At 38.4% G+C, this 13,705-nt stretch overlaps 1 protein-coding gene across 2 annotated transcripts in view; it reads right to left on the bottom strand.

Moving 5' to 3' along the window:
* Positions 1-12,993, bottom strand: part of ChT (choline transporter) — a 29,900-nt gene extending 16,907 nt beyond the window's left edge. The window contains exons 1-5 of one of the 2 annotated variants that reach the window (XM_028304197.1): positions 12,665-12,993; positions 12,112-12,297; positions 8,713-8,820; positions 6,712-6,867; positions 303-601 (exon numbers count right to left, since the gene is read on the bottom strand). In XM_028304197.1, coding sequence (XP_028159998.1) covers positions 303-601; positions 6,712-6,867; positions 8,713-8,820; positions 12,112-12,277 — 729 coding nt within the window. In that variant the 5' untranslated portion in view covers positions 12,278-12,297; positions 12,665-12,993. Of the gene's footprint in view, positions 1-302; positions 602-6,711; positions 6,868-7,547; positions 7,631-8,712; positions 8,821-12,111; positions 12,298-12,664 lie in introns of those variants that run through there. The other variant, XM_028304205.1, reaches the window with a different exon arrangement.
* Between the last annotated feature and the right edge of the window lie 712 nt (positions 12,994-13,705).

The raw sequence follows: 13,705 nt of genomic DNA, 5'->3' as shown, positions 1-13,705 counted from the left end.
GCAGGTGCAAATGTACAGGCGTTTTGGGCCCGCTCTCGCTTCCCGAGGGAAATGGCTGCCAAACACGACATTGTCTTTGCGAGCAGTAAAATTGGATTTACATTGTTTGCTCGATTAAAACATCAACTATCAACAGCAGAGCCCATTAAATTTTAATATGCAGTGTATTGTTGCGATTTACGTGAATCACAGTACAGAATCTATAATGTGAATGTAGCCTGAATATTTATTAGTAGGTTACTAGTGGATTATAAACTGCAGTACCTTTGAGTTTAAGGGTTTATTGAAACAAAGCCACTAACCTGCCACGGGATTCCTCCAAAGATCAGCAACAGTCCATAATCCACGTAGAACCAGTAATACTCCGGATCGACCTTCCCGATCCAGTCCACCTCCATAGAGCCGAGCGGCTTGACGTGCGGGTTGGCCCAGGCGAAGGGGATGCACATCCACAGCCCCAGGAAGATGCAGAACAGCTGGATCACGTCCGTGTACGCCACGGAGTACAGCCCGCCGAACAGCGTGTAGAACACGGCAACGCACGCGCTGAAGATCACGGACGTGCGGTGGTCCATGTCGATGATCACGGCCAGTGTGGCGCCTGTGAAGGAAATTCAGGTAAGGAACAAAAACGAACGATAACTATTCATGTTTAGAACAAAAGTTAGAGCATTTAATTAAAGCGATGCTTTATGTTGAAAACCCTGCTTGGAATGGGGCATCTGCAGCTTTTCGTATTACTCGTAGTTCATATAAAATGACAATATTTCGCAATAATCCTGCTCTTATACCTCCAGTTTGTGATTATACAAGAAATGGAACGTAACTAAGGTAAACNAATAAAATTTTATCCCGTACAAAATGTTCATGGATTTTGTTATTTTTATTAAATACCTTTACGCCTGAGTTAAATGACACCGACATCAAGGTTCATCAATTTAAGTTTAAAATAATAGGCAGTAATGTATAAAGAAAGAGCTTCTATTCTGTATCTACCTATGCCCGTGTATTTTTGATCGGTGTCAAATCGGAGTTTTTGGTGCGGGGTACGCGGGTGTTGCTCGCGGCGTGAAGGTCAAACGCCCAAGGTCATTGAGGACTCTAATCGCCTTAATATACCGAAGTAGGGGGCACTTACCTTATAGGTTAATTTTTGCGACTACCTGCCTCTTATTTCAATTAGTCCGCCGGTGTTGTAAATCCATTAGTATTGAATAAGTTATTGCCGTTCTGCAGCCGCCCGATGTTAAAAATAAGCCCGCCATCGATCGGGCTCTCTGAATTTGCATAATTTAGTTCAGCGCTGAGCTTTCTGCTCTATACTTAGTCTTTTGTTTGCACAGTTACAGAAATAAACTGAAGATTCCTAAGTTTACTGAATAAATACAACATTATTAACACTCTTTCGCATAACATTACCTACTCTCAAAATAAAGTAGTTTACGAAGAAAGCATTTTCTTTCCTTCTGCATTTTCTTTTCTCGACAACTACGAGTAAGTAGTTACTTTACCTACTTCGCTGAGAAAATACTTTTCTATTCAGAATGAGATCATTTTCCTGACAAATTTTACTTGTTCTTCAGTCAGTTCAGTCTTCAGTCAAGTGGGCGTAAACATTCGAGATCAAATTCTGCTATCGAACTCAATAACAAGATTAGCAAGTCATTATAGCGCGTTAGAGTAACAAACATTCAAAAAGAAAGCTTCATAATTTTAAGAAGCCAAATTATTTTATTACATATGACATTCATTAGTAGTCGCTTAGGTTCCTCTGACTGCCGTGTCGCCTACGCGATCCCGGGGCAGTCCCCGGGGAGCCCATTTGTATTCGGGCCGGGACGCGGGCTCTTTCCCGGATTCCCGGAACGTGATTGTGGGAAAACGTACTTTTCCTTCCACTTCACTGCAATCTTTTGAAAAGTAACTTTTTTCTAATTTGACTACTAATAAGTTGAACGTTCAACAAAAAGTAAAGTGAGATACCTACTTATGAATCTGAGTGTCAAATATGCCAATACAAGGGCATCAGCCCTTAAATCTCATTAATTTATTACAAGACTTACCTATTTAGGTACTAAATTAAAAATGTTTCTTACAATACAACCATTATAAACACATTAACCATTCTCTTTACCACATGTGGTTCTGGGAAAAATATAATACAATGTCAAAGAGAAAACATAATATTTAGCTAAATAATACGTTAGGTAAATACGAGTAAGTACCTACATGGTAATAATTTGTATCCATGTTATTTCCACAAGCATAATTTTTTTTATTAATTAAGTTGAAAGAGTCGAAACATATTAATTAAGTACATGTAAAAGCCTATTGAAATACACTTGAATAGCGGCCTGCTCCTGACACTTCGTAATTAGTTGTTACTTAAGACCGCAACATAGTAATTACTTAGCTCGGGTGAACTTGCTCAAAGGAGCTTTACCTACTGAAGCTAAAACTTATACATAGCTCGCTTCGGGCTGTTTGACTAATATCACTCACGCGAACTCCCACGCCGACATTTAGATACAAACTTTGCAAATTGTCATAATAACCATGTAAAATATGACACTTCCAAATAAAGTACAAAATTGTGAGTCCTATTATATGTATGAATCTAAAAATAACTGCATGGGTGGGTAGTCAACAATGTAGGTACACGATAACGGGGGTTGTTAAAAGTTGCTCATTTAATTTCGCAATGCGTGGATCTTGGAACAAAGGGGCGGAACAAAGCCGCGGTGAAGGACTTTTGACCTGGATACACGGGATGGTTCAACAACACAACACGTACGCCGCCTCGTTCATCTTACACACTTTTAGGTGGGTACCCACTAAACCAAATAATTCATAAAGACCCACATACACGTACTAGTTAAATAGTTTTGATTAAAATTGAATACTTGAATGAATCCATTAGATAGAATACGCATGGGAGGGTCGAAAACACAAATATTAATTAGACAAATTGCTAAGGCACAAAACACAAAATCAACCTAACAACCTTTTGCAAAATCTTCTATTTTAGTAAAGCTGAAAATACAACTGAAATGGAATAGGTACGTGTGTACCTTCACATCGCGCTTGAATGTGTAAATAATGAAAGAACACAATTCTGGCCGTTTGCTCGGACAGAGTGGCAGAAACGGCAATTCTGCTCGTTTGGAAACGTTACAGCCGTCGGCTAGTGCTTTGATATTCTCGGTGAGTGCCGAAACAGCACTTCACAAATAGATCTGTGAAGTGGGGACAATATGAGGAGCCATTATGGCGAGGCGAGTCGCGATGACGGAACCTTGCCCGTTCGGTGAATCGCAGTGGCTTCACATGGTGTAAAATCTAATTAGCGTCATAAAAAGATCCCTTTCGTGATTCCGTTTCGTTTCTGATTCTGTGATGAGACAAATCATTTGATGCTATCAAATATCATTAAAAATCCCCATTCCCTCCGAATTGCTTAACTGAAACATCAGACGTAGTAAATATCTCGTATAGTAGCAGTCATTTACCACTACTTTCAGTTATTCACATGCAGTGTAATCCACTGAGGTACAGAGATATTCTGCAATATGCACAAGGCATAATGTACAAGAAACGTGGGTACAGCACATATTGCATGAATAATAGAAACGTTCTTCTGTTCTGTCTTCCACCCTAATTTAACTGAACATTTATAACAATACCCTTTACATACAGTTTTTAATATTTATTCTAGCTCTATGCAGCTTTAATACCTAACCTGCTCTTATAAAGTTATTGTAAGATGTTGAATCCTTCTCAATAAAATAGTTCGACAGTGTAATTTAATTAACGACTTTGTGAAGCGTCTCATTTGTTACAAAAAGCGATAGTAAACGAAACTTACCCCGAACTTCGACAGTTCAAATTCAGTAGATAAGTGGCGAGGAAGGAAAAGTTGCTGCCGCCAATTTATCACAAAACGTTGCCGAATCTGCAGGCGACATTGACTGATCTCAAGCTTACAGCTTGGCAACTTCTTTCATTTATTACCTACTCGCTTTTCACTCTTGTTAATTTTACGTAACGTTCTCATTACTCGACCTAAATTGTTGTTAAATGGTTGTTACTTAGTTCTCGCATAGTTTAAAATGTTTAAACGCAACTTAGATTGAAAATATTTGTCATTAAGATGCGCATTCTATATTATTATGTTGCCTATCCACTCGGAATCTGCGACTCCTCGCTGATTAAACATAAGGTCCTGTAGCGTCCCTATCTCCAGAATATGCAAACGATCCGACTGGATTCAACCCTTTGAATATTGTAATGGGTGACACAAAACCAGTGTCTTGTACCGACAACTGGTTGTATCACAAATATTCAAATGTATGAGAAGGTCAGAAACTGATGGAAAATAATTATTATAGGCCTACGCTACGTAAACGAAAGGAATAAGGAGACTTGTAGTAGGTATGCATTTCCATTCTGCTGGTATTAAATCAACTATTCTATTCCCTATGGATAGTTAGAAACAAACATGTTTCCACACATTTAAATTAGATAATCATCTAGATCGTCCTGTAAATATCAACGACATTAGTAAATAACAAGTTTCGTGATGTAGAAAACATTAGATTTCACTGGATGGGATTAAAATATAGACCAAAACTAAAAAGCCGGTGAAGTTATTTTTGAAATCCATCAAGAAATGGCTGAGAAATTATTTATTTAAATTAACTCCGTATTTTCGGGTGAAACTTAAAAATAGGCGGTGCCGTGATGTCAGGCCACCTGTTCAAGTTTCAATCACAATGCTTATGATGACCCACGCTGAACTGTCCCACCAAACTCAATGACAGGGTGGCGCTACCATCGTTCAACTATATGGTTTCCAACATGGCAAAAATCGGAACCAGCGATCCGGTATTGACGGTGGCGCCACGCTGTCAATGTCAGGGATAGGACAGTTCAGTATTTTGGAACTATACCATCCTTAACGCATTGTTGAGAATGACACTATAATGTCAGTCTTCTTTTTCTTTTTAAATAATTATGAGCCTGGCTGAAAAATTAAAAATTACTAGATTAAAAAAAAATGTAGGGGAGCGGAACCGAATATTGTATACGTGCGCAATACTGGATACTCCAATTACTGAAAAAGTAACAACGCTATCTTCATGAAATATTTAAAACCAGTTGGTCAATGCAATGTTAGGGATAGTTTCCTAAACGGCATCGCCATATTTCTCTTTACTTGGCAATTAGATTTTCGTTCGTCGTTTTATTTTTGATATTGACTTCAGGAGGCAATAAAACTATGATAAGTGATGTTTTTATTTTAGTGATAGTACATAATAGCCAGGTATAAAGTTATTGAAGCATATTAAATGCGTTTTCTCGATAATTGAAATAGGTTAAAAATTTCATAACGGTTTTTGTAAAAATAGGTAGTTACCTCAATATTGGATACCTAGCTATTCCCAATACTGGGTATCCAGTATAAGGGTACCTAAATAAATTGTAGCATTTATTATTCTTCTGACAGTGTGACATGCATAAAATGCTATTATTAATAAGGAAATGAGATATTTAAAAGTATCCAAAGCTTTTCGCGGGGCTCGATCAACATTGGAAAGCTGTGAAAAACCGATGTAAAACAATAGACCAGTTAATTAAAACGAAGCTAAGACGAAAAGCTACTTTTTATCCTAAAATGGAAAAGGAGCTTATTAACTACTGTTTACTGATGGTCAACAGTTGTTATGGCTTGAGAGCTTTCGACGTTCGCAAATTAGCTTTATAACTACCTGACCTAAGTCTGTCGCCATAACAACAATGTTAACAGCATTGCTGTGTTCCGGCAGTTAGAGGCAAGATAGCCAGTTCCTCCGTGGTTAAGGATTCCGGGTGAAGCTCGCTTCCACCTTCGGCCTGATCATCACTTACCATCAGGTGAGATACAGGCCAAGAGCTTCCTCGTTGTGGATAAAAAAAAATTAAAAAAAAAACTAGCAATAAATACCAAAATTAGCTTTCATTTAATTCAGTTACCTAATAAACGAGCTACCGCGACCATCATCATCATCATCATCTCAGCCATAGGACGTCCACTGCCGAAAATAGGCCTCCATATTAAATTGTTATCCTAATATGGGATATCCGATATTAGGAAGATACAGTATCCAGTATTAGGGTACACAAAATTTCATGATTGATTTGTGCCATTTTGGATAAATATTTATTTATAAAAATAAATAAAAGAGTTAAGACATAATTTGGTTTACTAACTTAAAGTATAATGATACGCAATAATTTTAAGTGCAATTAATGAATAAATTTTTGAATTTGTATGAGTTTTTTTTTAAGTTTTCAAAAAGTAACAGCACTGGACCAGTGGGTCTAGACAAAGTGCAAATTATAATCGCAAACCAGTCGAAAAGTGGTCGAAAAGCCCCTTTTTTGTATGGAGTTTTGACGGATTCGATTATCGATTCGATCAAAAAGTGCGCTTTGTCTAGGGGGGCTGGGGTGATCTACTGTTTGTACTTCGAATGACTGTCGTGACTACTTAGAATCAAAATAGCGCGAATTTTGTTATGCGCAACTTTAGGGCCCTGTATCTTTTGTATTTGTAGAGATATGTTCATGATTCTTTCACAATTATTATTAGTTTTACTTATATTTTCAAGATTTATTGAAAGAAAAAAATTGGAAACTTGTACACTTGTACTTGTAGCATGAGTGACTTACCGAGCGCCGCCAGGATGCCGGCCGCCCAGAACACCTCGCCGCACAGGGCGGGCAGGAACAGCAGCCCGCCCATGCGGCTGCCGAACGAGTCCTGCAGCGGGTCCAGCATCGTGATGTAGCCCTGCCGCCGCATCGGGTTCGCGAAGAAGATCCCGCCTGCCGGCCACCAACATCGTTAACATTTGCAACTAATATACAGGGTGGAAACGTTGCATTTTCGGATAGTTCCAGTTTATTCTGTAACCTATTATTGGTATTGAAAGCGCCCGTGAAGCAATTTCAGGATCAGTAACCAGTTTTTCGATTTCTTGTATAGTTTAGGAATAATCGAGTGAACTCACTTATCGTTTCCACCCTGTATAGTTAAAGTCTATTGCTGAAACTATACATTCCTATCGGGTAAGTGATATCGGTTTTGTGGGGTAGGATTTTTCAGCCCGATCACCTTTCTCAGCCACATTGCTCCTGCGATGGACATCATCACCTACCCACTTTAAACATGTAGAGATGAAAATGTGAAAATATCTAGTGTAAAGGTCAAAGGTGATCTAAATCAGAAAATCACCATCTTACTATCATACCTACATATTATTATTATGTACCTACTTTACCTATTTTAAAATCACTTCAACACTATACAGACTCCTAACGCGAACGTTCACTATGACGTTTTATTGGTTGGCCAACGCCCCGTTCATGTTCAATAGTTAACGAAAAAAACAGTTTTTACAGGTACCGGGCACTCATCATTATTACCTTTACACACACTGTTATTCATAAATATTGTAGGTATAGGAGTACATATTTACAAAGGTAAAAGTATTTTTGGAACTCACATTTTCTCCTCGTGCGAATTTTTATTCCCTCAATTCACTGCTATTCAAAAACTTGTCACGATTCACGAAGAGCCTCCGGTGCGTGTACTACCGTGACTTGAAATGATTCGACTACCGACTCCGTATAAACTTTTTATTGCGTTCCTTTTCACGCTATATTTTGAAGCATAGATTTATGATTATGCTAACTTATGCAATAAATTACATGCAAAGCAATCATCTCGAAAGCATACACGATTTATAGAAATAATTCCATTGTTTTAATAACATTAATGTTAAATTGGCCAAAAACCATACAATTTAAAAAATAAAATTACAGAATTTTTATTTTTGTTTAATATTTACACTCGTGTTTTTTTTTAAATAGGCTGCATAGACTGTCCATGGGTTGCGCGCTCTAGGGTATAGAACTGTTATTTAATCTGTGCTAGAGCACACACATGCATGATTTTAAAAATTTTGATTGCAAAATGTTTCACTGTTACATTCTGCCGCCATTAAATAGCACTTTATACTCGTAGTACTGCCCTAGTGTATTAAATTGCAAATTCAAATTCACTAAACTCATTTTATTTTTGTAAAAGCGTAATTTTACATAAAACATTTAGAAATTTTTAAATCTTATATTAGACTGCGACACGATCAATGTATTTTCTAACATCAAATATTGAATGATTCAATAACTCCAATCTACTCAGGCTGACACCGCCACTTTCCCACTCAATCAATGAATGTCCACCGATTAACTTTATAATTTTGTTTGACTTTTGAATTACCTCGATATCATACAATCATTTTTATATTTTTTCCATATGAAAAATTGCGAAGTGGCATAATGAAACGACACGATCCTTATAAGCCAACATGGAATAGAATGAAGAAGAACATAATGTAAAAATGTAATCTGTAATTCTCACTCAACACAACTACTGCGACACAGGCCTGCGAGCCTAGTGCAGAAGCTGTGGTTTATTACATCACAGGAAATGATATTTGTGAATAAAGATTATTTATTTATTATTATTTATTTATTTATGTAGTAGGTACATAACTGATGATTAAACGTACAAGTATTCACATTAAAACAAGGATTAAAAACATAATATCACTCTCTGATCTCTTGCCCGAGTTCAGTGTTATTATGAGTAGATGTAGTGGTACGTACCGAAGACCAGCGAGAGCGCGTAGCCGAAGGGGGCCTGGCACCACACCAGACCCGAGGTGTAGATGGCCTCCGCCGTGCCGTTGATGTAGCCGCCGCCCACCCACGTCGCTGCAACCACAACACTGCTCAATAAAACAACATAATCTAACAACAATGTTAACCATCCACCTTCGGACTGATCATCACTTACCATCAGGTGGGAACAGGCCAAGAGCTTCCTCGTTGTAGATAAAAAAATCTTGATGCCTAGGCCTACCCACTTGTACCTAAATAATGTACTTTCTTCTATTTTAAACTGCAATAAGTAGCTTTTATTGTAAGTTTTAAGTACCTAGGTATAATAGGTTTCCATTGTTTTTATTATACCCAATTTGATACGTATCTTTGAGAATTCAAGTCCTTTGGAAAACCTATTAACACGAGCTCGAATGCAAACCTGAATAATTTAGCGGTTAACAATCCCATCGCGTCCTAAGTATTTTTACAGTTCAGTTTAAAAAATTCGTGACAACCCAGTGAAAGCAAGCCTAGATTCGAAATAAAACGTAAAAAACCTTATTTTACGTACCGTTATTAAATCACTCAAATAAATTATCCACACCCTGGCGCCATTCCGAGCAGTGCACAGATTATATCTCCGCACCAAACAGACCCACCATAGAGTATGATCATCATTTTATTAGTGCTATTTTTCTACAGAATGGCAGATGATTTTATTCATCTATTCTAAACTAAACAACCATATTTCGTCTTTTTTAAATTAGTATTTACTGAAACAAACAGTTATCTACGCTCGCGAATAATGTCAAATCATGCTTCAAAAATGTAAAGCTTGGAGTGTAAAAAGTACCCCACTTATCGGAAAAATAATCTGAAATCATAAATTTCATAAATATTCATCAAATTTTATTACCAACGTTTTATTGGTTATTCTGGAACAATAAAACTCATGAAATCATAATATTTCATAAGCAATTTATTTGTAATTTCCGAACCATTATTTATTTACCTTTCTCAGAAGCGCGAAATTTTTGTTGAGCAAAATTGAATTGGTAGCTTTTAGAGGACGAAAATTATATTTGTTTACTATTAATATAAGTGTTAAGTGACTTTCCAGAAACCTTCAAAAGAATTGCTGATGGAAAAAGTAGGTACAGTTGAGTTCATTAATATATTGGCAGTGCCACTATTTCAAAATATTGTAGCGCAGTAGCGTAGTCCATACTGCACTGCCGCAACATATTTATATGAACAGTCTATAGGACTACATTTTATTGATGTTGAGTTTGTATTGAAAATATTTCGTTAAAACGCTTATAATATTTTGAAACATTAGCGCTGCTCCACGTATCGCTCCACTTATTAATGATCTCGACTGTACTCTGTATCTACGTACTTTTCTAACTAAGCTCACTCTGTATCTACGTACTTTTCTAACTAAGCTCAAGCTCACGTGAGCTTAGTTAGTCGTTCGTTCGTTCGTTCGTTCGTTTCAGCCAAATGACGTCCACTGCTGGACAAAGGCCTCCCCTAAGGTTTTCCACAATGAACGGTCCTGTTAGTCGTTACGTAGTATTAATGAAATTAAGTTGTTGAACTCATTTTCTTTCCAACCAACAAGGTTTGATTTCATTTTGTTTTTATTCACAACGGGAAAGCTTGGCCTGCATCTCATCTGTTTAAAAGTAGGTACCTAATGACGAAGGTCGAGCTATACCTGAAATTCTCAACCAGACACAGAACATGAGCGCATTCCTCATAATATATGAATTAATAAATTAACCACATCATGATCACACTCTTTTCTCAGTTGTAAAAATATTAGTTTGAAAACTTTTACTATACTACTTTTGAATTGCCTAACTATTATCTTTGTCGTAAATAGTACCTGATTACAAGCCGGTTCGATTAAGCCATTTATTGATACATTACCTATTACGGCTCTTACTACTTCGATCACTGAAGACTCCGCCATAGAGTAGAATCCTATTGTTTTTCGTAGTTACTACAAGTATTACTTTTGTCCTGCACATAATAAACTTATTTAAGTCAAACAATAAACACATATTACTAAAAAAGGCAGGTGAACTAGGCTACTACATCACAACATCTTTAACAAAACCATATTGTCCATTTTATATTGAATGGGACCCAAAGATAAAGCTAATGAGGTGTAGGTAGTAAATGGAGCGCATGAAAGGTCAAGGGTCCCTCGTAACTGGACATTCGACTCAAGATCTTTATTCCATATTTTATCTAGAACCGCGACACACAAAAATGTTTTAAACTACAGAGAATAATAATTGCGCTTGCTAATACTATTACCCCGCCACCAATTCGCCATACCTATTTTGATAGCGATACATTTACACATTCTGGATCCTCTACATGAGTATGACATCATACAATAAAATAAACATTCCTACCAGTACCTATTACCTAGGTCCTTAGATCATCAATCAAGTATCTATCATTATCTTTCGTGATTATTTCTTAGCTATCTCTAAGATTTCTAACTAACAATCGAACTAGAGTGTTATTGTCACAACTAAATAACAAATTAGTAAGTGATTAAATGGTGATAACCTAACTATAGGTACTGTGATTTTTATTAGTACGGCTTTGATACGTACTAATTGAGTTATAGGATTGTGAATTAAATGGATTACAGCTAATGAGATCTTACCACCCTATAATGAGATTAATTCATCCAGGTACAATGACTAATTGATACTCGTGTCCTCATACAGTACTATAATTATGTATACTCGTAGCTAGTAGGTATTCACTCATTACAAAATTAGTTCATACAAAAAATTAATGTACTCTTTAGTCAAACATGAAACAACACCTGAAATCTTATTTTTACAGTGTTGTCATCCAAAACGGTCACTAACTTCTTAAATTAGGTATAGTAACTAGGTACCAACTGTATACTTTTTTTCGATATACTTACAAGTAACCTCGAAAAGCGAACCTACTGCCTAATGATGTCATATTGATTGGTAGGGTACTTAAATATTCCTGGAACCGTTTGACACAATTTAAATTAGAGCCAAGGTAGTTTGAAAATCAATTATTACCTGGAATTGCAGCGGCAAGGAATTTATCTAATACTTAATTACTGGATTAACGACTTCGTTTCAATTACTCAACTTTTGAAGGTCGCAGCAAGTCATTAATCGGCCACTATCTATATGTAGAATTGAACAGTTTAGTCACCACTGGTGATGCTATTTTGATTCCAAGGTTGGGCACAAATTGACTCACCTGCTCACTACCTCTTGAATGAAACGAATTGTGCTAGTATGACTTTAGGAGACCAAATTATCCGCCATTCCAGCCATATTTCAGGCCTCACAGCTGTACGGCCTGTACGGCCCCAGGATGCTGACTCACCAGTCATGGTGAAGATGCCGACGAAGAGGCCGATGGAGCGGCCGGCCAGCATCACCTCCTCCTCCGAGTCGTTGCCCGGCGGCTTCTTGCGGCCGGCCCAGATGCCCACGGCCAGGATCAGCACGTAGAACAGGATGATCGAGATCACCCCCGCTATGTTGATCATCTTGGATGATTTATTTGTCCCTGAGGGGAAAGAACAATCATCAATTTTTCCTGCAATCTTAAGTAATATTAACTTAGATAACAAGTGAGATTTTATACTTTCCAAGTTTACAACAAAAGCATAAAACACTACCCGAAAGAAGTGTTGACAGTGTCTGACTTAACACTTATGGACAAAGTAAAACTACTTTGTACTAGTTTTCTGTTATTTTTTCCAAGCAAATAACTTGAATATCTGGAGGGACCGTTACACCTGTGGCCAAAGCTTACACCTACAGTCATATTTTACGTGGTTCATTATTAAAAGTGGTTGTTTTCTTTCAATTAGAGTAATGGCCAAGCGTTAAGCTCGACAATCTACAAATTACGTACGTAATGTAATACTTACTCGCTCAGAATATATCCCTCGTCGGTCCTCTATATGTATAAGCTCCTTAATTCACACACACCGCACTACAGTCACGTCCATTTTGGAATATCATCCGATATAAACACGTACGATCAAAAATATATTTATATAAATACCACTGTCGTCACTATGCACGGGACGTCACTGGGAGCCTGCGGGCAGCAGTCGCCCCATCGGAGCGAGGTTTTCTGCGACGGACTGTTTCTGGTCCTAAAGCTTAGTCCGCACATGGGCGCGCGTGGCCTGCAGCCCGGGCATCAGCGGCGGGCGCCCGCGTTATGTAAGGCCCATCGTGTGCGCCAGCTCTTCACGTGCGCGGCCTGTGACAGGAGGTCATAATGGCCGAAGGGCGGGCGGATCGATGTGCCTGACGTCATTGGTCGCCCGCGCGCCCGAGCGCGCATGTCTGCCCCGCGCGCCGCGGCCCGGAGCCCACCCACCGCCGAGCTTTCGGCGTCCATCGCTGGCTCGGAGTGAACCAGCCACGTCGTACGCCTCAGGTACTCGGCGATGCGGCGCACGTTCCACCTGGCCGAGAGGCAGGCGCAGGAGACCCGCCGTACCGGGACGGTTCAGCGCCGCGCGTGCTTTTCCATTGACAAATTGATTGATGAGTGGGATTCTTAATGACTAGTCACATTGTTCTGAGATATAAATACTTTCAGCGGCTCACAACATGAGTTACCTATGTCTAATCTTTCAACATTTTATTGGTTTAGTTAAAATGTTTTGGTGGTGTAGGTGTACCTACCCTACATGTTGAAAATAACTTCTCCCAATGATTCCCACATCGCCCACATGATTGGTACATTTGGGTGGACGTCTCACGCTGCGTTTTCCGGTACATAGCCCACACTCCAGAACCTTGTTGCTCCATCAGCCGTCCCGTCAGTTCTGCGTATCATGTGCCCTGCCCATTGCCACTTTAGCTTGCTGATCCGTCGGGTCACGTCGGGTTATGTATGAAAACAACTCATAAACAACTTAGGTATTTAAGAATAAAATATACTACCTAACTAA

This window comes from Ostrinia furnacalis, unplaced genomic scaffold (assembly GCF_004193835.3).
Source record: "Ostrinia furnacalis isolate ACB-3 unplaced genomic scaffold, ASM419383v2 OfSCF0140, whole genome shotgun sequence".
Lineage (NCBI taxonomy): Eukaryota > Metazoa > Arthropoda > Insecta > Lepidoptera > Crambidae > Ostrinia > Ostrinia furnacalis.
This window is presented reverse-complemented; position numbering and strand designations above follow the sequence as displayed.